The sequence below is a fragment of the Asterias amurensis genome, chromosome 14 (genome assembly GCF_032118995.1).
Source record: "Asterias amurensis chromosome 14, ASM3211899v1".
Taxonomy (NCBI): domain Eukaryota; kingdom Metazoa; phylum Echinodermata; class Asteroidea; order Forcipulatida; family Asteriidae; genus Asterias; species Asterias amurensis.
The window spans coordinates 19,486,963-19,514,860 of NC_092661.1; the positions used below are offsets into that span (position 1 = coordinate 19,486,963).

General features: G+C 35.6%; 4 protein-coding genes across 5 annotated transcripts; 2 read left to right on the forward strand and 2 right to left on the reverse strand.

The window, feature by feature from the left end:
• Positions 1-146: 146 nt before the first annotated feature.
• On the reverse strand, positions 147-26,077 carry LOC139946902 (AFG1-like ATPase). 2 transcript variants are annotated; one of them, XM_071944679.1, is made up of 12 exons: positions 25,948-26,077; positions 8,133-8,442; positions 7,756-7,997; positions 7,341-7,500; positions 6,847-6,977; positions 5,413-5,571; positions 4,912-4,963; positions 4,583-4,684; positions 3,795-3,895; positions 2,003-2,143; positions 1,582-1,698; positions 147-1,044 (listed from the first exon to the last, which is right to left on the reverse strand). In XM_071944679.1, exons 2-12 carry the CDS (start codon positions 8,290-8,292, stop codon positions 892-894), a joined length of 1,518 nt encoding a protein of 505 aa, XP_071800780.1. In that variant the 5' UTR covers positions 8,293-8,442; positions 25,948-26,077; the 3' UTR covers positions 147-891. The 2 variants fall into 2 exon arrangements, with proteins under 2 accessions (XP_071800780.1, XP_071800779.1); XM_071944678.1 differs by lacking the exon at positions 25,948-26,077 and adding an exon at positions 9,509-9,632.
• LOC139946916 (sorting nexin-12-like) lies at positions 9,961-17,239 on the forward strand. The gene is made up of 4 exons (XM_071944697.1): positions 9,961-10,154; positions 11,329-11,424; positions 12,647-12,771; positions 13,047-17,239. Exons 1-4 carry the CDS (start codon positions 9,963-9,965, stop codon positions 13,150-13,152), a joined length of 519 nt encoding a protein of 172 aa, XP_071800798.1. The 5' UTR covers positions 9,961-9,962; the 3' UTR covers positions 13,153-17,239.
• On the reverse strand, positions 17,395-22,363 carry LOC139946913 (probable inactive peptidyl-prolyl cis-trans isomerase-like 6). Its single transcript, XM_071944693.1, has 8 exons — positions 22,272-22,363; positions 20,818-20,980; positions 20,229-20,350; positions 19,769-19,831; positions 19,347-19,500; positions 18,814-18,870; positions 18,567-18,702; positions 17,395-18,366 (listed from the first exon to the last, which is right to left on the reverse strand). The coding sequence occupies exons 1-8, from the start codon at positions 22,353-22,355 to the stop codon at positions 18,255-18,257; spliced, it is 891 nt and encodes a 296-aa protein (XP_071800794.1). The 5' UTR covers positions 22,356-22,363; the 3' UTR covers positions 17,395-18,254.
• Positions 23,001-27,871, forward strand: LOC139946911 (lambda-crystallin homolog). The gene is made up of 8 exons (XM_071944690.1): positions 23,001-23,317; positions 24,274-24,328; positions 24,603-24,684; positions 24,823-24,975; positions 25,114-25,275; positions 25,383-25,577; positions 25,979-26,084; positions 26,420-27,871. Exons 2-8 carry the CDS (start codon positions 24,285-24,287, stop codon positions 26,635-26,637), a joined length of 960 nt encoding a protein of 319 aa, XP_071800791.1. The 5' UTR covers positions 23,001-23,317; positions 24,274-24,284; the 3' UTR covers positions 26,638-27,871.
• The last annotated feature ends 27 nt before the right edge of the window (positions 27,872-27,898 follow it).

Genomic DNA, 27,898 nt, shown 5'->3' on the forward strand with positions numbered 1-27,898 from the left:
AGTAGAAACTTAAAGACTGTAAAAAGAACATTTGTTTTTTGTACTTTGTTTTCATCTCCACGATACCATCTTCTTTTGGCAAACAATTGCTTTCTTAAGAAACAAGGTCAAATTATAAAACAATTAAACACAAGCTTATTGGCCATTAGTTTGTCCAAACTTTATTGAATAAATAAAAACCAAGTTATTTAAAAACATCTTCCATCAAAAATCTCATTCTCTAATTTAATAATACATATACTTTTGTTGTTAAAATAATTGTATTCACAAACTGCATCAAAAATTCATTTCAATTGCAAGCACAAAGTGATAAATTCAACAGTAAAATAACGAATTATTCTAAAAAGGTCAAATACATTGCAAATATTAGCCACCTTATTTCAACTCTTATTTCCACTTTTGTTTTCAAATTCTTTGGAGTTTACTTATTTAGTTGGAAAAAAAAGTACTTTCTTTCCATTCAAATGCTCCTGATGGGACCAAATAAAGAAGACAAATTGAAGGAAACAAAGTTTTAAATGGAAACACCTTTTCAAAGCATCCATACTAAATGGAAATTGTAACTGATGGGGAAAACGTGTTTATAGTTTGGTATAAGCTAGGGTGCAAGGGACCATTGTAACACAATACTCACATTGTAGACCTGGTTCACTTTACTGTAGCATAATAGTTTAAGAGGAAATGTAAGGGGTGTGTACTTTCCCACTTCTGTCAGCTATAGTGTAAATTAATCAAACAGTTTGAATAACTTTAAATCGTTCAGTCAAAAAAGAGAATGAAGAGGGGATAACTCAAACAATGCCTTGGGGAAGTTATCAATATCAGCGATCATGAAAATGCTACAACACATTTCAGGGAAAAGTTAAAATTGGGGAGAATGTATAGGTGTTATCATAACTCTTCCTTCTTCACAGCTTGGTCTGTCTCCATGTTACTCTTCCAATATTCCTCACTTTGCATCTCAGTCAATCTTGAAATTGTTCTCTCAAAGGCAAAGAGTTCTTCCTCACCAGTAAATATACTTGCTGATGAACTACTCACATCCTGTAAAGAAAGACAATTACAACTTGCTCTGGTCAATAGTTTAGACTGCCGATTTAAAGGGAGCCCTCTTGTGTTAGTTCTGATGCAAGATATTGTTGGAAAATTAATCTAAAGGGAGCCCTCTAGCGGAAAAGACAGTGAGACCTGCCTTAAAGGCACTGGAGACCTTGGTAGTTTTCAAAGACTAGTATTCCCACTTTGTGTTTCTCAACATACATAGAATAACAAATCTATGAAAATTTGAACTCAATAACTCAATAACGAAATAAAAAACACCCTTGTTGCTCCAATTTGGACTAGGCCTGAAGTCTTAATATTTGAGTGTGAAATTGCCATTTTCTCAAAAACTACGTTACTTCAGAGGGAGGAGGAGGCTACTTCTTCCCCCATCATTAGAGGGAGCTGTTTCTCACAATGTTTTAAACTATCAACAGCTCTCCATTGCTCATTACCAAGTACGTTTTTATTCTAGCAATTTTTTTAAGTAATTGCCAGTTGTGTCCAGTGCGTTTAAAAGAAGGATTTCCGACTACTCACCATACTTATATTGAGGTCATCCATGAGCATCCTACGATCATCAATATCTCGTTGGGTCAATTTACTTGTTGCAAATAGTTGCTCTGGTTCTGCATCGGATGAACACACAAGTCTCACCTATGAAACAGAAAAACAAATGTTACAGGACTGAATTAACCTCGGGTTGAACAAAGAAAAAATTGACTCAAAAAGGATTTGAACCAACAACCTCTGGTTTAATATGTTGGGGCTCCACCAACTAAGCTATATAGCCACAATGGTGATCTCCCAAGATTTAATTTACATAATATTCGCCATTATTTGATCATTATCAGTTGCATTCCTTATTAACAAAGTAATGAGTTAACGAATAAACACTCTACTACAGGAACAAAATCACTCAATCTAAATTGTTAATAAAAAAGTTAGTAATGTTAATTACCTTGTTATCGTAGAAGTTGTCAACCAATGTGATGAATCGTCTAGCAGCTGTCTTCATGGTGAGAGACATCTGGGGGATGTCTCGTATAAAGACTGTATCAAACTCACGCCCAATAGCCAGGTAGTCACCCGCCCCCAACGGCTTTACACAGTGAAAAAACATAGTTTTCATTGTGAAGGTATCTTATAGTCGGATCCTATTGGCGGTCTGTTCCTCCTAATGATTTAAGCTACAGGACAAGGGTCTAGCATTGCTCTTGGTTGATCAGTCTAATAATTAAGAATCAACATTCTGACTAAGAAGCTTGCAGTCCATTTAATAACTTTTAGTTGCTATGACCACTGGTCGATTTGTGTACAGTACACACCCTAGCCATTATGCAAACCAATCTAATATCTTCTATATTCAGAATTACTATCCAAAATCACTATGGTATTCAAATTCAAAATTTTCAGGCAATCTAATGGCCTTGTTGACAAAAGCAACTGCTAGATGCAACTAATTTTTATATTTCATCAATCTGAATCTTGATGAGAGTATGTAAAGCTGGGTATAATCCTGTAAATGGACTATATTACTGCTTTTCCTGTTCAAACCAACTCCCTACATTTCATTGTATCCACTCCTTCAACAGGTCAAACCTATGTCTCCATTACAGTGTGCGTTTCTCATTATAACTTCAAATCTAGCCATTTACATTACATTGCACCTACTCCTTCAACAGGTCAAACTTATGTCTCCATTACAGTGTGCGTTTCTCATTATAACTTCAAATCTAGCCATTTACATTACATTGCACCTACTCCTTCATCAGGTCAAAACCCATTCCTCCATTACAGGGTACCTATTCCTGTATACCTTCAATCTACTACTTTCCAGTGCATTGAGTCCAAACCTACATGTACATGTATTCCTTCATTGCAGAATACCTTTTGCTTAGTACCTTCCAATTTACCCCTTTACATTACATTGAACCTACTCCTTCAACCGGTCAAGCTTATTTCTTCATTACAGTGTACCTATTCTTTCCTCCTTCAGAGCCCACTCCTCCAACAGGTCAAACCTATATTCCTTCATTGTAGTGTACCTATTCCATCGTTCCTTCAAACCTACCCCTTTTCAGTACTTTGAACCTACTCCTTCAATATGTCAAACATATTTCTTCATTAAAGTGTATCTTTTCCATTATACCTTCAAATCTACTCTTTTTCAGTGCATAAAGCCTATTCATTAAACAGGTCAAACTTATTTTTTCATGACAGTGTACCTTTCCCTTTACTCCTTCAAACCAACCCCTTTACCTTACATTGAACCCACTCCTTATGTCAAATCTATTCCTTCATTACAGTGTACCCATTTTCCCCTATATTGAACTTATTCCTTCAATACAGCTTTTTCTTCTCCCATTTAACCTATTTCATTTATTACATAAAACTCATTCCTTCATTGCTCAAGACTTTTAGAATTCCTGTATGGGGATTACATGACATTGCACTTCCTCAATGATTCCTTCATAACTAATGCACAATTACACAGACCAATTCCTCCATACAATCTAGCCCTTTTCTGGATTAACATCTGATCAATTTCACACCTGTAGGTAACATTGTAACCATTAAGATTCATACATTAATTATCATACATGTTTATATTCAAAAATGTTCAGAACACATATCTGAACAATTAATAGAGCCAGTACACAAAATATACAAAATGCTTGTGTAGAGTTTTCAGTCTCTTTTCTTAACTATTCAAATAGCTATCCTGATGGGGTTTTAATAAACAATCTTACCTTTTCACATAGATCAGAGAATGAAAAGCTTGCAATTCTTCCACATGCTATCGGTATTTTCAATTCCCTGCCCATAAGATGGATGGTTCTACTATGTATAACTGAAACAAAGAGACAAGAAAACAAGATCTGGGGTCAATGCCAAAGATCCAAGACCAAACAGGAAGCTTAAATAACATACATCAGTACAGCACCAGTGTCCATCAATTTTGTGGCTCCATGGTCCTAAACATTGATAATAATATTACTAATTAGTTCTTATTTAGCGCATTTGACAAACCAATGCACTTTACATAAGTGCACTGTTAGTTGGACCAATAACATTCCTGTAATCTTTTTCAGCTCTCTGGGGAGTATACAGCCCTGGCTGCCGTGGTGATCAGAAGGCATTTTTAAACCGAGTATCAACCTCTACCATCGCAGGACCCATTTATACCCCTAGGAGAAGACACAAGTCTCATGAGGGAGAATCAAACCCCAAACCCCAATTACTAACAATCAGAATTTAAGTCCAGTGCGCTACACGACTTGGCCATGACACACCAACTATTGGTCTCATCACTAGACTGTTTATTTTATTCTTTGAACCATCTCAGCTCCCTGTGGAGTATGCAGTCTGTGCTCATGCTGCCGAGTATGTGACAACAAATCACAGTCATAACCTGCCCTAATATGTACCCATTTACTCCTGGGTGGAAAGAAGAAATTGCAGTCAAATGTTTGTTCAGGGGACACAAGAATCATGACTTTAGTTCCATAAAAACAAAATGTTGTCTACCATGTCTTACCAGAATCCTCTTTCTGTGCCAAGCTGTCAAATATTCTCTCCATTTCTTCATCAGCATTGCACTTACTCTTCACAAAGAATACTTGGCCTCTTTCAATAGCATCTAAAACACATAATCGGTATACAATCTGTAAATAAACTGTTATAATATAATCTGTCCTTTTCCTGCAAGAAAATTTCAAGAAATGTGTTTGCTTCTAACAAAAGCACTTCACTTTTACATGTAGCTAATGGTATGAAGTTAAATGATGTTTTTTTTTAGTTCATACACTAGCTTGGCTATAACTTGCCTAGACAATAGTAAAATGTTATTAAGGAAAAGCAACTTACCTAATTTTCTATAATCAATGCCTGAGTCTAGTTGAAGCTTATTACAATGACGCTGAAAATAACAAAAGTGCAGAAACTGATCAATGTATGTCTTGCATTGTGGCTGAGTGGTTTGGTGCACCGTCTCAAGTTCTGGGTTCGAATCCCAGTTACGCCACTTGGATCCTTGGACAAAACACCCAACTTACTTCTCATTGCCCAGGAGGAGGAAGTTGGGTACATGAGACATGCATGCGAGGCAAGAGATTGTAGGTGTGAATGTTTAAGCAACCTGTCCACCCATTGAGCTGCCGGTGCTGCATACTTCAAAGGAGTAGTTGAGATGGTTTCAGGAATGTTTCATGTCAAAAAGAACAAAGTTGCATTTTCATACAATTGGCTATAAATCACCTAAAATAGAAGGGTAAGCATATCTTTTGATAGTGCAGCAAAATCATCAACTGTTTGATGTTTATGATGAGTTTATCAACCCCCTCCTTCCTCATACTGCTGACTTATTACCTTTAATATTGTAATAAAAGGAACAAAATTACTGCGTTGAAGTCCGTTCTTGTACAAGTCATCCGGCTCTCTGTTAGATGTTGCCACAACAACAACTCCATTGGCAAACAACTCAGTAAACAATCTCTTTAGGATCATGGCATCTGCTATATCAGTCACCTGCAAACATGGAGTGTACGAGATCTTTTATTAAAACAAGGTTTCAGTGAATATTAATGTTTATACTTATCACAACTTTACTTAAACATTTGTTTTTTTTACATATACAACAAAATGAAGCAATCAGCGACAAAATGAAAGTAACAAATCAATGTTTGGACTCTTGGAGAAGTACACAAGTAAGCTCATGTAAAGAGCCTTACAGATTAAATTTCAAATAATGCAATACATTTTGAGATCACAAGCAATAAATATGCAAGAGAGGAATGTCAACACATTCATCAAATGTGTAGGATAAAATTTGCAGTAGACTTGAAGAGAAATGAAGGACATTGCACAAAATATACCAGTATTAGAAAGTTAACAATGGTCATAACTTTGAAAATCCATTGCAAAACACAAGTCAATCATTCATGTTGCATGACAACATTCATCAAATATATTTCTATATATTGTGAAAGAAAGCCAATAACAAATAATATTAAAAATGCAAACACCATCAGTGTAACAAAATAAGAACAGCTGATGTATTCAATGAAGGGAACAAAATGCAATAAGTAAAATCAATACAGTTCAATCCACATCGCAATTAAATTCATGAAGGAGGGACAAAAATAATATTAAACAATGCAAACACATAATGTAATAACAGGAGACTTTTGATTGCTAGGTTGCAACAGACTTACCAGGTAAATTCATTTGCTTTTGTTGTTTAAAGCATGCTCACATTTCCAAGAACAAGGTATTTACCTGGCAAGTCTGCTGCCACCTAGAGTCCACAGAAGTTTCCCATTGAATGTTGTCTGTCTCAAATACTTCATGTAAGAAGACCCGATAGCAATCAGAAACTGGATATGTTCATGCAAAGCGAGCACATCTCAAAGTCAGTGGACACTTTTGGTAATTTCTCAAAATATTTATTAGCATAAAACCTTACTTGGTAACAAGTAATGGGGAGCTGTTGGTGAGAAACAGCTCCCTCTGAAGTTAGAATTTGAGGTCTCAAAATCAAGTATCTGAAAGCAAAAAAAAACATTTGTTTAAACCACAGAATTAGATTTCGTGTGACAAGGGTGCTTTTTCTTTCATTATTATCTCGCAACTTCAACGACCGATTGAGCTAAAATTTTCACAGGTTTGTTATTTTATGCATATGTTGAGATACACCAAGTGAGAAGACAAGTCTTTGACAATTACCAATAGTGTCCAGTGTCTTTAATTAACAGGGCATTTCACAAAGATTACCTGGTAGAAAAGGTCATACAAAAGTCTTACCTGGAACTCATCAAAGCAGAGTAGCCATGTTTCACTACTGATATCCTTAGCTACAGGTGAGATAGGGTCAAAGGGACGAGGCTTGTGACTGTCATGATTCCTGGGGATCTGTCTCTTCACTTCATGAATTCCTTGGAGGAGAAGATGTAAAATACTGGATGAACAATTTATAGTAAAGATGGATTGCTCATCATGTGACTGACCACTATCATAAATGAAACATGCATGCATGAAAGGCTATCATTGGCTGAGAGCTGCGTGCAGTGCGTACATGTATGCACTTTTCCATTGTCTATCACCAAGTATGGCGATGGATGACGCTTAGTGCAACACATTTATAACTACTCTTTGACTTCAAGAAATGTTTCATTTGGTTGAAAAATGGCATAAAGGTCAACACTTACAAACATCTGATGAAGTCACACTAATTTTGTACTTAAGAGTTAAGTCATTCCTTTCAAGATCGTTTTATGCTGAAGAAGAGAGTTACTTACTGGAATGTACATCTAGCATGAAGGAGTTGAAGTGAGCCCTCTTCTTACGGTCGACTTTTACATCTTGATAGAATAGGTCCATTAGCATCGTCTTGCCTGATCCTACACTGCCATGCAGATATAAACCTTTGGGTCCAGCACCTGGAGCTTTTCCCAATAACTACAAAAACAAGACAAAGTATTGACATTTACTTTCATGAAGTTACTTCCCTCGGTATATGCTATTGATTGTCAATACTACATGGCAAACACAACATAATATTTCCTGTGTTTCTTATTAGAGAGAAACAATTGGCCAAAATCCTTTACTTGAAAATTGATTTCCTCCACAACAAAACATTGATATAACGATACATTTCTCAGCAATGAGGCTCCAAATGCTTCCTAAGTTGCTTATTGCCCGATAAATATGTACCTTGTTGAAGAAGCCAGGCTCAGTTGGCCGATATCCTGATATCTTGTCAAATAAATCTTGTAGACTTTTGACTATCGTCCTCTGATGGTCATCATCATTGAGTTCACCTTGATGTATTAAGTTGTCATATGCAGACAGGGGACCTGGTCTTTCTTGTCTTTTCACACGTCTTGTCTTACTGCTTAGGTGTTGGGTGTACGTTATGTTTTCCGATGAGATTGTCTCACTGAAGTATGTGGATGCTGATCAAAAGAAAAACAAGTAATATGAAAATTTCAAATACATACTGACATCCTATTGCTTTGTTATTATCAACAATCACATGAAATAGCTTGTTGGCTACTTCAGGAAACTGAGAAACAATAATCAAGACTCACTTGCTGTTCTTGAAGAATTAGTTGTTGTACTTTTTAGTCGGCAACCAGTACAGATGTTTACAGTCCGATGTGGAAGCCTAGCTTTTTGAAACAATCCTCTGCACAGAACTGGAGAAGCTGAAGGCTGCAAGATCATAACTTCTTTAACGACGTTGAGCATATTGACATCTGACTTCTTGCCCTATTCTTTTATGATGTTGCTACTGGATTGATATTTACACTCCACATATCCAAATTGTTCAGCAATACTAGCACTGTACAGGCTAACCCAATTGGCTTACACAACTAATCTCATCGGATGTTCATGTACCTGCAGGAAAGTTAAAAAGAAATCAATAGTTTTATTTATTGTGTTGATATTGGTTCATAGATTGCACAATGTAAGTTTACACAATACTTTAACCACAACTGTCATTAGTGCAGAAAGACCCAGTTACTGAGGCGCTGTACTTTCTTTTTCAAATTTTGTCAGTACGACTGATATTAAAAAAAAAAAAAAAAAAAAAAAAACAGGAGTACAGCGGCCAAATCAACAACCAGCATAAACTGAAATTCTCCAGATAGGTGGGCTTCACTTAAACCCAGTAACTTGGGCGCTGTACTCCTTTTTTCGAAATTTCTCATTTATGGCAGATAACGACAAATTTTGAAAAACCGAGTAATTTAATTATCGGTCTTGTTAGTTACTAACAAAATAAGACCGATAATTTGACAAATTTTGAAAAAAGGAGTGCAGCGCCCCAGTTACTTGTCTAGGCTTCACTCCTATCCAGAAAGGAAAATCAGCTATGTTTCTACAAAACTAAATCTTCCTTCCTGAACTCCATGGTGTTACTGAAAATTTGAAAGCTGAAAGTGTTATCATGGAGGAAACATTAGATAATTTTTCCTTTCTAGTGTTATTTACTTTTTATAAAGTATGATGACTTTTGGGACAGTTGCTTAGTTACTTTAGTTAGATAGTAGTTTGCATAACCAGATAACTACTTCAGAACTAAAGCCAATTTCACATATTTAAAAAAAATAATTCATGAGTTAAGATGTAGGTCCCTTTGATTGAGTCATCAATCATGGAGTATGTAGAGAATTTTTGAATATTTTACAAAAATAAATATAATTATAAGAAATATTCTTCCTCCATCCATGCTACGCAAGATAAGAACTTTATTATCCCACACTGGGGAAATTAAAAGCTTTAATCTTATTCCTCCATGCTTTAATTAACAACTTTTTAGTCAACTCAATTACAATGGCCATAATGGGGAATGTCAATGGATGATGTAATTAGTAAATTACTAATTGTAACAACACAAAACTTACAATTTTTTTACAACTAAACTTGACGTTTTCAATACATAGTAAAAGTAACACCTCACCTTTAGAGACTCCTCTAACGAACAAAGCATGGAAAATGCCTTGTTTATGAGTCACAAGTCTTCCAAAAAATACCACAAAAGATGCAGAAATGAAAACACCGGTACAGAAAATGGACACATTGCGGTAAAGCAAATGAAAGGTCAAAAGGTTGAACAACTTGAACCAGTCAACTTCTGAAAAGGGTTACTTTTTTGTAAATACATTTCAAAATGCATTACTTGTTTTATTCAAGCACACACAAAAAGTGAACAAATAAATCAATTTCTGATAAAAATATATTTCATAATATTGGTTTTAGTATTTTTATTGACATATCATTTGTTTACATCCATCCTGTTTCCCCTTTCTCATGTTATACTTTGACAACACCCCCATAAGGAAAATGGAGAGCGCCGCTACTAAATTTTACGTTGCATTCAGCAAAAATAAGTTCATTGCACTTTAATTTTCAGCATGGCGGACGAAAGTGAGAAGGCAGCAGCCGCAGCCGCAGCAAACGCCGATACACGGCGCCTTGGGGCGAAGAAACAAACCCTAGACGACGCGTATGCTGTACCAGCAAACTTCCTTGAGATAGATCTGTTAAATCCAGAGACACACGGTATCGCAAAGAAGAGATATACCGATTATGAAGTCCGGATGAAGGTGGGTGTTGTTTTCGTTTTTTAAGTCGTTGACTTTGACCAGGCAGTGCTGTGTGTACGAATCTCCGTGTGTACAGTGCAATAAGGGGGTGGTGCCCACTTTCCGGACGCCGCTATTGATTTCCACATTGCTTGAAGAATGAAGGAAGTTGATGGTGTTTACTGTTAATTATCTAGATCATAGATGCATACAAACTAAATGCATTACTTTTACATTCAGTAAAACAGTTGTCGACCCATTTGTGTAGGCCTTTTCACTTTGTTTTGATCATTTTGAGACAGCAAGATCATGAGATCTCAATCAACCTAATCAATCAAGTAAAATGTTGTTTTTTCATTATATAACCAGCTCAAGTTTTATTGTTATACCTAGGTAACAAATTGTGAAGTTTTATTGGTCGAGAACCAATCACGTGATAAAATAAAACACAAAGATGCATGTTACATGGCTCGGGTGTTGGGTAAAATGAAAAGTGATGTACACCGGTGTACATTACCGTCCTTTGATCTTGACACAGTTCCCACTGTTGGTCGATTTTCCAGCGCTGTGTACAAAAACACCCGCGGGTTCGAGGGAACAGTAAAGAATAGTTTCTGAACTGTTCGTCTGCTTATTCAACTATGCATACACCGTCATAATAATGTCTAAAGATAACAACAGAACATGCAGAAGAGCTTTATCCTTTTCATATAAATTTTTTTATTTATTTTTTATTTATGTGAATTGCCAAATAAATAATAATAATAATTATAAAAACAATGTTACTAACAAAAATATTGTTGCACGCTGTGACTGGGGTCCATGGGTTTTGTACACCCTCGGTGGCAAATATGGCACCCTGGGCTTTGCCTTGGGTGTCATTTGCCCCCTCGGGTGTCATTTGCCCCCTCGGGTGTCATTTGCCCCCTCGGGTGTACAAAACGCCAAGGATCCCATCACAGCGTGCAGCAATTGTATACTGAACGCCTTCAAGCCAGCATTCTTTTTACTTCTTATAAAATACCACCCCTTTGTGTACACGTGTAAGTTCATGTTTCCATTGTTCTGTGACTATGTATCATGGTTCAAAATTGACAAACATACACGAATCGTATCTTTTAGGAAAATTAATTACATTTTAGGCAAACATGTCTTTATAACATGAACATTAAAACAATCTCCTTTTTCCCCACAGACTAACCTTCCTGTTTTCAAGCAGAAAGATTCCTCTGTTCGACGGAGATACAGTGATTTTGAGTGGCTCAGGAATGAGTTAGAAAGAGACAGCAAGGTATGCCTTGTATATTTCATTGAAGTAGCAACTTAAAGGATTTGGGTAGTTTTTGTAGGACACACAATCTGCAATGTCCACAAGTTTACATAAAACTACATGATTTGAAGATAATGATGGTAGAAAGCTTCCCTTAAAATATTAGTCGCTGAGGTGCTGTAGTTTTTTAAATGACTAAAACAGGTCACAATATTTTAAAGCATGTACAATAAAAGGCAGTGGACACTGTTGGTAATTACTCAAAATAATTATTAGCATAAAAACCTTACTTGGTACATGTAATGAGTAATGAGGAGCTGTTGATAGTATAAAACATTGTGAGAAACGGCTCCCTCAGAAGTAACGTAGTTTTTTAGAAAGAGGTAATTTTCCACAAATTTGATTTTGAGACCTCAGAATTAGATTTTGGGGTCTCAAAATCAAGCATATGAAAGCACACAACTTTGTTTGACAAGGGTGTTTTTTCTTTCATTATTATCTCGCAACTTTGACGACCAATTGAGTTCAAACTTTCACAGGTTAGTTATTTTATTGTATGTTGAGATACACAGTGCAAGTAAGAAGACTGGTCTTTGTCAATAACCAGTAGTGTCCAGTGTCCTAAACCAGTTATGGTAGTACCATTAAATACGTTTTACATGCTAAAAGGTGAGACAAAACTTATTTTCGTGACATTGTTTTTCTCATTTCTCACAAACCACAGCACCTCAGCAAGTAATATCTTAAGAGAAGCTTTCTACTACCATTATCTTCATAACTGTTTAATGTAAATATGATGACATTGTGTTTTGTGTTACAAAAAGTACCCAGTTAAAACTGTCAAGTCCACTCTCTGGCTTGTTATCTGAACTTTTTAATAATAATAAAAATACTTGTATAGTGCACATAAGCGAAGTAAACAAAAAACAAATGAAAAGAAAACAAACTCAACTAATAGTCCAACCCTGAGTATACAAAACAACTATTTTTAGTGAGTATCAACTGGGATTGCATTGCATTCATAATGACATCTACAAATCTATCCAAGCCTTTTTGTTAATGGAATTGAGGCTTGAGTTCCCACAATCAAATTTTTCAGTCACTTTTTCAAAGAAAGAACTGTAGTGTTTGCTCTTTTTCCCTTTGACTCTTCAATGTAGATGAAGAAATTTTCAATTTCATTTTAGAAATTGTTTATATAACTAATGACTGAATTTAAAATGGCTCTGTTTCCTTTTTATAGATTGTAGTTCCACCATTACCAGGTAAAGCATTGAAGTTACAGTTGCCTTTTAGAAACGATGATGGTATTTTTGAAGATGGCTTCATTGAGAATCGACGTCAGGGCCTTGAGTCATTTATAAACAAGTAAGTACTTTAAATATGCTGTCATCAAAATAATAAGGGTTTTAATGATTTATGGAAATCACTTTTATCAACTTTGAGAGAGAGAGTTTGTGACAGTGTTAAACAGAATACGCCACACCTTAGAATTAAGACCGTAGTTGTTTAGTTTTGTAGCACATACATTGTATGCCTACAATTGTAATCAAATAAAGGCAAAACATGGCAAATCTGCAGACAACTTCTGAATTTCTTTTACAAATGATAAATAATTTGACACTTTTCTTTGCACTATTCAGAATTTCAGGCCATCCTCTCGCTCAAAGTGAGCGCTGCCTACACATGTTTCTTCAGGATCCAGTTATAGATAAAAACTACGTGGCAGGCAAAATACGCACCACATAGAACAACTTGACCGGGCCGCATAATGTCCACCCCAAGAGTTTGTAGGACTTGTGTATGTGCAGGTTGTATCAACAGTTTCTTTTTGTATTAAGTATCATAGAGATACAACACTTATTTGTCTGGGATTTTCTCCCAACATGTTGTCGATAAATTGAGGACAACAATGTACACTTGTACAGTATAGTCATTGACAAACATGTATTTTGATTGTTAACTAGATTTTGGGGATGTGGTGAGGGTGAGCACATTTTAGCTTTTCTTGGTTAATCAAACAATAGATTCCTTTGTGTAGCAAGTAGACCTTTATGCTGCGCCACATTTGTTATATTCCATACACATGTACACTTGATAATTACATCTAAACATGGCACAGTCCTTTTCCTTGCCAGCCCTACTTTCTAGCAGCTTTTGGATAAAGGTCTTTTGCACTGCCACCTCTACAAATAGTCATTCAATATTCCAAAATAAATGACTTTTTAACAGTTTTGTCCTTTTTGAGCTGATGACATCAACATTCATCCCCTAATCACTTGAGGTATTTGCCTTTTAGTAAAAACCATATTGCTTCTTGATTTTCACAATGTATTCATCTTTTGAGATACCTTGAAGCAAGGAGCCTTTGAACTACGTAAAATACAGACCAAATCAAAGTAAATTGCACATCTTGGAAATACCCCTAATAATGTCATTCTATTGTTTTGAATCTGCAGGAGAAGTTGTTCACATAATTTTATGTAGAATCAATGCCGTTAAAAATTGTAAAAACTAAGCACAATAAAACTAAATGCAAAAAATAGTTAATGGCCTGACGTTTCGACCCTAGCGGAGTCTTTCTCAAAGGCTAAATGACAACACAACAAACATGAACAGGTAACTAAGTGAAACATAAGCAGTGAAGTAGAAATACATGAATGGGGTTAGAAAGCATACATAAAAAAACAGGGGGTAAACAATGAATAGGGGGACAAAAAGGGGGGGGGTGAAGGGAAGGGACTGGCTTGACCACAAGTAAAACTAATCACATTATATCATGCCCCTGCTGTGTACGTGTAGGAGATATAAATAAATCGCTTAATTTCCTTGATATGAAAGTCAATTGATTCAGCATGTACAAAAAAGTTTACCTATTTTAACATGTTAATTACAAATATTAAATTCATTGTCATGGAAACGTTTAAAATGACACACAGAATTTTCCCGTAGAATATCTAGTTTTGAAACAAATTAAAAACACAGCATATAGTATCAATTTATTTTGCATTTACTGATCTTCTTTTTCTTGATTTACACTCTTTCTTTATCATTTTTTAAGTTGGAAGTTTGTGTTGATTGTACAGAATATATATTTTAACATAATTAATTACGAAAACCCCTTCTCCTCTCAAATAGATTTGCATTCCTACTGAAAATAAATTCAAATCAAAGAAAAAGTTTCATTGAGTTCAGTTTATGATATGGTTGACCTAAATTTAAACATGCTGCATTAAACAGTGACATCTGCAAAGATCAGATGGTTACAATTAAGAAAATATGATGCCATCAGTAGCAATGACAGTGTTATAATGCTAAGATGGGACTCTTAATTGGGCACAAATGGTGATTATTTGCAGATCTCAAAGTTCATGCAAGTGTTTTGAAGATTAACGTCAATGCATGGAATTGACACCTTTAGGACAGAACATATTCCTCCCTGTTGAAGTCTGTAATGAAATTACAAACTGATGTTTAATGTGTTTAATTAAAGTTTGGTGGTTTATGAAACAAACGGTGGCAGTTAATGATTATTTGAAAATAAATTAGGAACAAGTGATTAAATCGTAATGTGTTGTTATAACGAATGCGTCCATACTTTTTCCCTACATTGTACATGTGCACAGTGTACAGTTATACAAATTTGTAAACATACTTTCTTTTGCGGACAAACATTATCAACAATGGCCCTCATTCTAATCAGACTTTGAATTATCTAGATAGTTAAAAGTATATTAATTATTTTATTTGTTAAATTGTTTAACATGTATTTTCCACCTGTTACGAAAATCTGACATGAGTAGGCAGATAATTTATAGTCTTATGTTTTAATATTTTCTTTTCTTCTCTTTCTTCTGTAATCAGCTGGTTTACTCTCATGAATACTGTACTATAATTGGTTTACATGTAGCTTAGTTTAACCGTTGGTTAACTGAAATTAAATGCATCATATATAACATAACTCAAAAATGCGCTTGCCTGGTATTTTTTCTGTCTAAAGATATTTACTACATTAACCACCCCAGTAGTTCAACTTGCACCATTCTTAGTTTTTCACAGATGCAAATGACTCATGACATTCATCAATGAGTTATATGGGTGATTTGACAGACACTGTCCATGTCCACCACTGGTTTATTTAATCATAAAGTAAAGGAGTTTTATGTATATGGATGTTGATAACCATATCTTATAACACCAATGTAAGAAAAAGCCTGTTGATTTGCAAATGTTGTTATGGTAAGGACTGAGCAGCTGCTTTGCATGAACAAGCTGAATAATTCAAAGCTAAAATCATACCATGGTGCGAAACCAATAACAATCATCATCTGGGTCCATTTTGAACCATTTAATCATGCTTTGGCGTTTTCAGATCACTGCATGATACCCAGGAAATGCTTGTGTTGTTTCTACTGCTTGAACCAAAGTGAGCTTGTTTCCAGCGCCTGAACCAAAGTGAGCTTGGTGTGATGGAGCAAAGAAAAATGCATGCTAGGTGAAACTATAGCTATCTCTGTTGGTATGCATGTGGTACTCAACAGTATTACCAATATTATTCTTAAAAATGCTGTTGCTTGAAGAATAACATAACTATTAAAAAATATTACATTTTATGCATCTGGAATGAAATTCATGTTTATGCAAAGTTGACTTCTGTTTTAAAGTTGATGTATTTAGCAAACATATCTGGTTATATTGGCCATATTTTCCAACTTTTTTAGAAATGATTATTGATGATGAATTAAGTTGTAATTGTACCAAAAAAGTAAACATGATTGAAATAAGCAATAGGCTGCAATTTCATCAGTTCCCTTTAAGCTTGCATATGGATTTCAGATGTGTGGATACATCATAAATGATCATTGTTTATATTGGATATGAAGTCCCACAAGTTGCAGAGTAAGTTCAAATTATAATTGTTGCTTTAGATTAAAGCGTGTACATTATGGACTATTTTTATGTATCGTTCTACATGTATTGTAAAATGCATCGAACAATGTTATATATGGCAACGCGTCTTTACTGCCCAAAACCCCACCCAATCTTTTGTACCCTAAATGAGTTATTCTCTTTATGAAGAAATTCTTTGATTCATATGTGAATTCCCTCAAAATCACAGAAACAACTACCATTTATCTACTGCATTATATCATTTAATTTAAATTTCAATCTGCAAAAAAGCATTCACCAGGCTCCCCTAGCCTGATTCATGTCAATGCAGTATTATAAATCACATGATGATGTGTGGAGAATGGGAAACAAAGGCTTTCTTTAAAGGTACACTGTCTGGTGAAAAAAAACATGCATTTTTAATGAAAGGTAGATGATTGAAGATACATGTACATGTAATATATAACTAGTTTATATTGTGCATTTTCTATCTGTTTGTTCCACACATAGAAATATATTCTTGTGGGGGTCAAAATCAGTTATAATATCAGTTACGATTTTGTGATGCGAGTAGCTTCGAGTTTGATGAAATTGTTACTTGTTATCTCTGCTGAACATTTGAATGGAATGTTTTAACTAAATAAATAACACGTTGCCTTGGATCGGGCGAGTTGGTCTTTGAAAAGCGTCCGATCCAAGGCAATGTGTTCCTTTAACACTGCAATTTGAATTTTGCCCGGTTAAATTTTGTGAAAGTGTTAACCTCGATAGATTTAATACAAATAAAATAAAAACTAGGGCTCATCTTGGCCAAACCACTCCCCTTCATATGTTTAATAAAATTATAATTGTCTAGCTGGATGTCTCACTTATAAGCAAGTTATTTTGTATAGGCTATGTATTGAATCAATGACATAACATTAAAATTGCTTTAACTGACGTTGTACATTGATTGGAATTGTGTATAAATTCCCGTTTGTGTCTGATCACTGTTGACTGAATGAATACAAACTTATTTATACATTTATTCTTATACAATCTATCCATACTGATAACAATTATCACCAAAAATAAAGAAAAATTTGACAAACAATATAAATATTGAGTTACTGCACACATAAGTGTTTATTTAAAACTGTACACATCACACTTAATTTGTCTTTGAAATTAACTGTGAACTCAAAACAAACTATTTACAACACTGATAATTTCTTTTTAACAAAAATGGTTTGTAAATCTTTTGAAGTATTTAAGCACAACATTTACTCAAGAAATTGTTCAATTTGGCCAATATCAGTTTGGCCAATGCTATGGTTGATCACAATTTGTAAAGCTGCAGGCTAAAATATTCAATGAAGAGAATTTTATATTTCAAATCTTGGGAATGAATGTTAATCAATACTTAATGGGACAAAGTGAACCCAAAGTTTGTTCGTTAAAATATTTAGCAAGCTGAGGTTTCACTCCATTGCAAGGTAGCTTGTACCATTTTGAAATGGCCTCAAACGAAAGCTGATATTTTAAAAAACCTTGCCATTTAAATTTTGTAAATATTTAGTACTTTTTAGGAGACAGTACCTTGTCTTAATTAAATTACAGCCCTGACACCAAACAGAAGCGAGGCAGCATAGGCCATCGCCTCCATGCCTTGTCAATTCCTGGGTGCCCCTAAAAATGTCCTGTAGAAATTGAAACTTCCCCCATAGAGATATCCTTTACCAAGGAAAAATTGCTTTTCCCCGTCCTTATACCAATGAAAAAACTTTTAAAACAAAAATTTCATTTTGCATTGTTTTTTAAAGTTAAATAGCCTAGGTTGGAAAAATAATATCATTATGGTAAAATAAAAAAGAAAAACCAATTTATCGAGTATTTGATATAAAAAAGTTGTGGTGATTCTACATAAAGCTTTGGTCGGTTGACTTGTCGGAGAAGATGTACATGTGGATTGTATGTAAAGATCAAGGTTGAAATACTCCACAATCAACAACCTTGCATTCTTTCTTGGGACGCTCATTATAAGTCTCTTGTTTTTCCAGGAAGTCCAGCAAGTATGTTCCTTCAATCACTTTCCTGAAGATAAAATAAAGCAATGAAAATAAGATATAATTTGAACTGTGACAAATATTGTTTAAGCATTACTAGTAGCAAGGATAACTTGAGTTTTTTTCATTGGATTTCTATCATTAGTCAAAATCTACAGTCAATTCAAAACAACCTGAATACCGCTGATATTATTCATTCCATTTGTGATAATGGTGCACTGTACTTACCCAAATGCCACATATTTAGTGTCCATCCAGGGAGCTGGTTGGAATGTGATGTAGTACTGAGAGCCATTAGTGTGTCTTCCTTGATTGGCCATGCCTAGGATACCTCTTGAAGTGTGCTTGACCGAGTAGTTCTCATCTAGAACAATAAAGAACATACACAAAAGTAAAACAATTGCCCTCAATCTTCACAGCAGTGTTATCAAAGACAATGATATGGTACAAATTGAGAACAAGTTGAATCATTTACCTTCAAAGAACTGTCCATAAATAGCCTCTCCACCATCACCTTTACTAAACAGGATATCTGAAATTCAAGAAACAAATAGATTTGTTATTATTTAATGAGCTTATACACCACTGAATTTTTTCTTAACATCAGAGCAACACATCTCCGTAGTTTTGTTACCTATAACTCCTTCATGAACTAACATTAATAATGAATTCCTGCACAGGTTGAATGTTGTGTATTGTGACTGAGCTCGAGCTCTAGTGGCTGAGTCATTACAGTGCGAGTTTGATATCCCGGTCATGACACTAGTGTTCTTGAGCAAGACTTTACAATGATTGCTATGTATCACCCTAAGGAGATGAGATGGTGTCAGGAATTCTAAAGGCCTGATGGACAGGGATTATTATATTGGAAGGCACTTGAATCAACATTATAATAAGTACACAATGTGTACCCTTGCAGACTTGCATGCAGCTACATTAATAGTCCACACTAACCCTCTTAGTTACTATTTCATAAATCAATTTGTTGATACATGAAGATAGTCTTACCTCCACCCTGCAGCCAACCATTGGGTACTATTCTGTGAATGATGCTCTCCTTGTAATGATATTTCATCAGTGTTTCATCTGTCTTATGTCCTTTCTCACCAGTACACAAAGCTCGAAAATTCTCGCAGGTTCTTGGGCATTTGTCTGTGTACAACTGTTTCACAATAAAGAGAAAAGATCAAAGTTATTGGAGATAACTGTGTATGAATTTAATCGTATCATGCACATGGCAATTCACTAAACAGAATATCAGACAAAAGCTTTCCCAACAAAATGGCACATGATATAAATCCAAAGGGTACTAACGGCTGATTGGCCTCACACTTCAAGAATAACCCTTGTTTCTCATCGGATGTTAAAATCTTATCAGAGTTTTAACTCAAATTCATATTGATTTTAAAGTTACTGACAAAGAAACTTACCTCAAACAGTAACCTCTGACATGGTTCCTCATTGATAGAAATATCCAAATAAACAAAAGTATGCTGTTAAAGCAAACAGAAAAAAATGAATGTGTATTAACTGTAGGAAATGAAGGTATGTCAAACAGATGTCAAACAGTTTGTTATTCACACATGCTGTTTGCTTACTACATGTATAGTCTAAATATTTGCCAAGCAAAAGTGTATTGCATAAATGTTCAAGAAGATTTCACAACAGTTATACACTTATGGATTTGCATCATTCATCTTGTTGTAAAAACTGCTGGCAAGTTGCATAAAGTTTGATTTGTAACAGTAAGCAACAGTTATGCAATAAATGTCTTCTTACAGGTTTTGTCAAAATAGTCCCATCCTAATTTCAGACTAAAACTCTCACACAACCTTGAACATTTGAATGCAATAAGCAGAATAATCCCATAGCTAATAAATCATGACTTACCCCAGTACCATTGAGATAGTCTTTGTATGCTTCCTCAGCGTAAGCCAGTAACAATTCCTTTGGACGATAAGAGTTGAAGCTCCAGTGCTGTGTTGCCCAATTATCTAAATCTGTTGGACCACCTATTTTAGAGCAGAAACCAATGTCAACATTTGTTTTTAAAGTATCACAAGAAAAACAAAACAAAGAACCAGGAGACAGCTTATATTTCCAATTTTTAAATGTAACAGTTCACATTGAATTCAATGTTGATAGATGTGAATACAGTACAAACAAAACTTGTGTAACCTTTTAGCCTGTCTGTATCCATTTTGAAAGAAACAACGAAAGCCTACACAATCTACCTTTTAGCCTGTCTGTATCCAGTTTGAAAGAAACAACGAAAGCCTACACAATCTACCTTTTAGCCTGTCTGTATCCAGTTTGAAAGAAACAACGAAAGCCTACACAATCTACCTTTTAGCCTGTCTGTATCCAGTTTGAAAGAAACAACGAAAGCCTACACAATCTACCTTTTAGCCTGTCTGTATCCATTTTGAAAGAAACAACGAAAGCCTACACAATCTACCCAATGTTTAGTGAGACTTACCTATCAGATCACTGTCTAGATATGCAATGGCTTTATCTTCAAATACCCAAGTCTCTCCTCGCAAGGATTTCCTTTCATCTCTTAGATACATCTCCCATTCAAACTCAAGTAGACCCTGGATCTGTGGTGTTGCAAACTTGTCTGGGTTGTTCTGATAAAGATCCTGTCAAAACAAGTATGTATACAATTGTAAACCATCATTCACGTGTACATGATGTATGCCTGTAGTAGGCTACTGATCATGACCATGTTAAGACTAGCACTGCCATTATAAGATTGTGCAATCCTATCATTTCAATAACCAAATGTAGTTCACTAAAGATAAGTCAGAAAATAAAAACTGTTAATATATTTCAGAAAGTTAATCATATAGAATCAATCATGAAAGGAATAGGGGCAAGTATTGTTTTGTTCTGCTTGGATTTGTTGACCATACTCTGTAATAAGAGATTTAGAGAAACATTGTAATATGGAGACCAGGACAGAGATGGATGGACTTAGTGTTTAACGTTAACTGCGACAGTTAAAGTAGACTCACTGGATAGGATTCATGACTGCCAATCAAGTAACACAAATGTTTTTCTATCACTACTATTTCTAACATACCACTGTAGTAAGTGTCACACTGGGTCATACCACTACAGTAATAAAACTCTCAGTGATAATAATAATATGATATGAGTGAAACCATTTAAAATAGATGGCAATACTTGGAATAAAAAAGTTGACCTTGAAATTTAAATAAAAATGGTTAGGTCTAAAATAAGTATAGACTAAATCAGATGAAAACAAGTATTAATTAAATATAACACTTTTAATCTTAAAAAAAATCAAGTTCAAACAACCAAAATAAATACTGTTATCTGACCTTTCCTAATCCATCCTATTCCATGATCATGTATTCCTACTCAGCAGGCGTAGGATTACATGGTCATGGAATAGAAAGGACTTTAATTTACTTTACATGCTTTTACAATTTGCCAAATATCAATTTATTGTATATACAGTATAGATAGGGAAGATTTATCATTCATTTCATGCTACATATCAATAGGCCTATCAAAACCATAGCACCTTTTAATTCATGCACATGTTACATGTATGCTCTCTTCTTGTTGTAGCAAATGTTTCTACATTAATTAAACTCAAATTTAAGGCCTTACAAAAAAGGAAAGAATGACATTGTTGCCAAACAGAGCCAAACACTAACAACAGTGCATGATATTGATAAAGATATGAACGGTTAACTAAAAACTGCCACTGTCAGTATGGTCATACAGTGTCACTACACTGTAGCTGTACACTGAGCTGAGCTGAGTAGTAGTGTAGTGTGTAGTGTGACCTGTGTCAGAGAACAAGCGCAACTGTCAAATATACGGCCTACAAAACAAAAAGACACAAAAAAGTGATTGGTAGAAATGTAAATACATTAGATTAGAGGCGTTTATACTAACCTGAGCGCAGGATCTTGCCTGGTGAAAGCTGGGATCGGGTAATAACCCGACCACTCGAAGTTGAAGCTGCTTTCCGCTGGCCATTTTGCAATTAGTCTGGTGTACAGCAATTTGTTTTGATTCAAAACGGCCTAGTTGGGGGCGTCTGTTTCCAGACTACTATTTGGTTGCCATGTATACAAGTTCATGCAGGCGGGGGATCGGAGGGGGGGGGCAAATGCAGCAATTTTTGGCTTTTCAGATGATTACAAGAAGAAACAAATGGGAGTCGATGAATAGTTCAACTTTTAAACGTCCCGATTCTGTGCTAATTTGAAAATAAACACGATTCTAGAATGCTAAAACAGATTTTAGTTATCATGAAAACAAATTAACACGAGAGGGCGCTGTTCTTCTTTAGTGGTCATTTTGATGTCGTCTGCAACAATCAAATAATCAGCCGACCGATACAAAAATTACCCTTTATATCGAGAAAAGATCTATGGAAAGCTCAGAAATTACTTGTAATTCTTAATCATGTATAACGAACTACATTATTTTTATAAAAACGTGCAAGTAAGTAAGTATTGAGGCAGAGAACCAATCCGAAGGACATGGGACCAGTCTATTATGGGTTCTTGAAAACACAAGAGGGCGCCATTTCACTTTAATGGTCTCCCTTTTCCACCTGTTTTCAATAAATAAATCATTTTGCACTGGTCTGCGGTCGGTCAACGACGACAGGAACTTAGTGTTTCGTTTGATATCACTTCATTACGATAAAATAGCTTGAATAACACGACAAGCATGTTGTCAGTTTCAATAAAAAATAATCCAATTATTATTAGCGCCCTCAATTGATTGCAAACGGCCAAGAACAACACTTTGGTCACCTGACAGCCTGAGCAGCGGCCCTCCCCCGAGCGAACCGTCGTCAAAAGAGGGGTGTAATCAAGCGAAGCTGACCATTGTTTTGTGCTTTTACAATCCAACACCTTCCCTAAAATTTTTAGTAAAATTATATAATTTGCCCAGTAAAGAAACAAGACCATTCGTGCATCCACGTGGTAAGAAAAGCTTTTTTTTTAAACTAACAACACTCAGCAGAGTCAGACTCGGCCTCAGAGTCAGAGTCAGATTGTATTATAAATGTTATGTAATGATTGTGTTTTTGGAAGGTTAACATTTTTATTGAAAGAATTTGTTTTCTTATTCAGGAGTAAGGGTTTACTGAGATTCAGTATAGAGTAAGTCATTGCTTCACATTGCTCTTCTATACATTGCTACTTTATTATGATTACCTTCAGCTACTCCTAGAACTATTTCGGTTTCGTCCGGCTATCGTCTCCCGTAACGAGACGATAGCCGGACGAAACCGAAATAGTTCTAGGAGTAACCTTCAGCTATATATAAACTGCACCTAGTACTACTGACAACAACAGAACAAGTGGTGATGAGTGTGGATCATTGATCCTTTTCGAATGTTAAACTTAAAACACTTAATAACTGTTTTTAAGTGTTGGTGTTGTACTGTACAGGTGTATTAATAGTATATTTCAGCTAATGTATGTTTTGCGACTCTAAGTCTTAGCAAACTGGCGCACTGGTCGATGCATCAGAAAGGGCTCCCTCGATGATATGATGGTCAGTGCATGTGGTGCGCATGTATAATGTAGTAATTTAAGCTATCGTTTATATGTCCATACAAACAGTCACAGGCTTGCCATGATCATGGCATTGTTGACAACAGTTCCCCTTTAAAGACAAAGTTACTAGGATTTTAAAACTACAGTTTGAATAATGACAAACTAAAATAACCGTCACAGCTTGCAATACATCATCACAAGACCCAAACAGTCTCCTCACCAGCGCTAATGAAGAGCTATCATTGGCAGAGAGTCTCCCGTATGGCATACACGTGTGCATGTTTCCATGGTTTGACATCAAACATGGCTGCTGCTGCAAGAGCTTTATTGATAACTAGTAGTCTGATACTGTGTTTGATATGATCTTATCCTGATAGATTAGAGTAACATGGCAGCCTCAACAGGAAAAGGGAAAGTTGGTGTCATTGGCAGGTGAGTGATAGACATTCTAAAACAATTGAACATTCTGAACACGGTGAGATCAATTCAGTATCAGACTGAAAGTCATGAACCAGGTGTTACAAGAAACCAATTAGGAACGAAGTGATGCCCAAGTCAGCCATCTCAAAGGGTTATAGTAAAGCCATTTGGGTTTGTAACACCCCCCCCCCCCAACCCCTCTACACACCCAAACATCCCCATTCCTGATACAAGATGATGTGTGACGTGAATAATCATTTACCAACATTCTTTCCTACTTTGCTAGTGGTCTGATTGGAAGGAGTTGGGCCTTGATCTTTGTTGGCGCAGGTTACAATGTCACCATATATGACATTGAACAATCACAGGTAAGCTTATTGTTTTTTGTCTCCCTTGAAGTCCACCCAAATTTGACAGACAAACTTCAGGAATGTCCTTGTTCTTCCCTTCTTTCTTGCTACCCCACCAGAGTTGTTCTGAATACTAATAGATTGATTATCTTTCAGTTGACCAATGCCCTCACTGACATTGAAAAGCAGTTAGAGGAACTAAAGAAGTCTGGTCTGTTAAGAGGCTCACTGTCTCCTGAGCAACAGAGGGCACTAATCAGTGTTACCATGGAGATGAAGGATGCAGTCACTGGTGCCGTGCATGTACAGGTTGGTTCAAATTGACTTTGGATTTATTAATGTTATGAAATCATAACAAGTATTCCATGTCGAATTTAACCTGGAAAACATTTCTTATAGTGTACCCTATCCAGAATATGAGTTGATTTTACTTGTTTTTCTTGTCAGGAATGTGTGCCAGAGAATGAAGATCTTAAGAGGAAAGTCTTTATGCAGATGGAACAGTACGCTGATGATTCTACTGTCCTTTGTAGTTCTACATCCTGTATAGTGCCTTCTAAATTCACTGATCAACTCAAACGCCGCAACCAATGCATTGTGGCCCATCCAGTAAGTAATTTGGACAAGGAATGTGGGAGACTACTTTATAAGCTTTTGGTCATAAAGGAACATGATTGATTTAAGTTGTGTCTAATTTGTTATTTCTTTGATTACAGTGTAACCCACCGTACTATTGCCCTCTAGTGGAGATCATACCCAACCCTTGGACTGACCAGTCCATTATGTCACGTACCCGGTCACTACTAGAGGAAGTTGGTCAGGTTCCTGTGACGGTCAAGAGAGAGATTGATGGGTTTGCTTTGAACCGTATGCAGTTTGCCCTCGTCAATGAAGCCTGGAGGTTGGTTGCTGTAAGTATTACTGAAACTCTGTCATGGCAGTTACTGTGCTATGTGAGAGCCACTTTCTCTGATCCAACTTTCAACCAATCCCTGTATACAATCATTGGCTCATGGCTCTAGTATCAATGCAGGGATGAAGCCATATCCATAGCCAAGTAGTATCAAACACATATAATTCTTGCTTAGCAGAATCGGTCAACCAGTCAAACTATCGGGTCATGCAGAGTGTTTGGGAATGATTCCCTGCTAAATTTCTTGCTTAGCAGAACAATATGCTGAGAACCATTTTCTGCTTAGCTTTTTTATGAAATTATACACGGCACAGTTGTCTTGAGCACAGCTCTATGCTATTGAGAGTAGAAAAGAAACATATTCTTACCAGTCTCCTTGATCTGACTCTCTGTGCACAGGATGGTGTGATGTCATCAGAAGATGTGGACAAGGTTTTCACAGCTGGATTGGGAATGCGATATGCGTTCTGTGGACCATTTGAAGTCATTCACCTCAATGCTGAAGGTAAGGATAAAGTTCAAAATCAAAGCATAATCAGACTCGTTAATTTCTACCTTGTTTTCAACCATTTCATTCCTACCAAATGGCTCTCTCACTCTCTCGGAAAGGGAATCAAAGGGAATCGACTGAATGCTCTCTGAAAAGAGATAGTAATCCGGGGCACTTATAATGCAAAGTTACATTGTTATATTATTTTGTGAAATGAGCGCTTATCAGCAAATTGTGTTTCAGTGAGACCAGAGAGAAATATTGGATTACAATTCTAAAGTTAAGTTTGTCTAAACATGAAGAAGGAATTGTTTAGTTAAGTGGCTCGTTCAATTGCTTGTCATTTACAGGTACATCCAGCTACATGGAACGTTACGGTCCCACTATCAACAGAGTCACTTCATCATTTGGACCACCTCCAACCTTCAAGGAAGAAGGCAGTGATGCTATTTTTGCAGAAAGTGCTGCAAGATTTCCACTTGATCAACTGCAGGAGAGACGTCAATGGCGAGATAGAAGACTTGTTGCCTTGGCTAAACTCAAACATGACATGAATTCTAAAGAGTAACTTACATTCAAAGTGTAGACACTCCAAATGGGTTATAATTAGCAGCCAATGCAATGGGTGTAAGACTTGATTGAGACATGATTCTACATTTCTTTTAATATAAGGTTAAAATATATTCATGGTATCTAACCTGACACAATGTTAATTGTAAGGAATGTCCATTTATTTTTTTATTTTGAGAGTATTTCCCTTGTGAACAACAATTGTTCATTCTTTCAAGGAAGAAGGAAATGAATAATAGTTATATTTTAAAGGTACTGACAAAATCATTGTTTCTTTGAAGAGGTGTTGGCTCTGAGCTGAACTGAATGGGTTGTTGCCATCAATTGATCAAGTGGCTCTTTGTTGTTGGAAGTATGCAATTTTAATATTGATTTAGCTCATCTTTCAAGGCCTTTATTTTTAATCCAAGATAATTTATTTTAGTTTTGCCATTTACATAAACTACCAAATAATAATAATTTGTGTCCGCACCTACCTCCATGGTATAACATAAAATCCACTATATTTGTTATTTATAGATAATATAGATTTATTGTTCCAAATTTAAACTGTTTATGTATAAATGGTGCTTAAATAATTCACAATATTGTACTCGGCTAATCAGATATGAATCACGTTTTAAAAGTGACCTTTCAAATTAATTTGAATTGTCATAACCGAATGACTAGAAGCAGAAAAACAAATTTCTCTCTGTGGCCAAGAGAAACAGCGCTTGATATTATCAAGAGAGGGCGCTGTGCGTTCTGACAGATCCAGTCAATTTTTCTACCGGGTTTAGATATGACTTTAAAATGAATAACAGTTTTGAGGCATACCTTTACCAATGTCCAGTTAGAATTGTACAAATTTTAAGTCAAATTTAATAACTATCAAATCCAAATAAAGGTTAATCTGAATAAATATAAAATTCGTTTGAATATTGAATGTTTGTCACAAAAGCGATACATCAATTTCTCTATAATTTTACTTTGACATCCTGAAACAAAACTCTGCCAGATGTATATGTCTAAATCTTACACATAGAATAATTGATTGGTTGTGGGGTGGGCTAGTTAACCTTTTCTTCTAATCCAAAAGTTTCAGAACTTTGATAGCATAATGTGTCAGATAGATACACATCCATACAAACTGGAAAAGACAAGCACATGATGTTAAAAGTACAACGTTGAGTTCTATTTGAACTTTGTCAGAGTAAAGCTGATGTAATAAAAACAAACACGCAGAGAGGATCGCTGTTTGTTTAAGTGCAAGTTCCAGA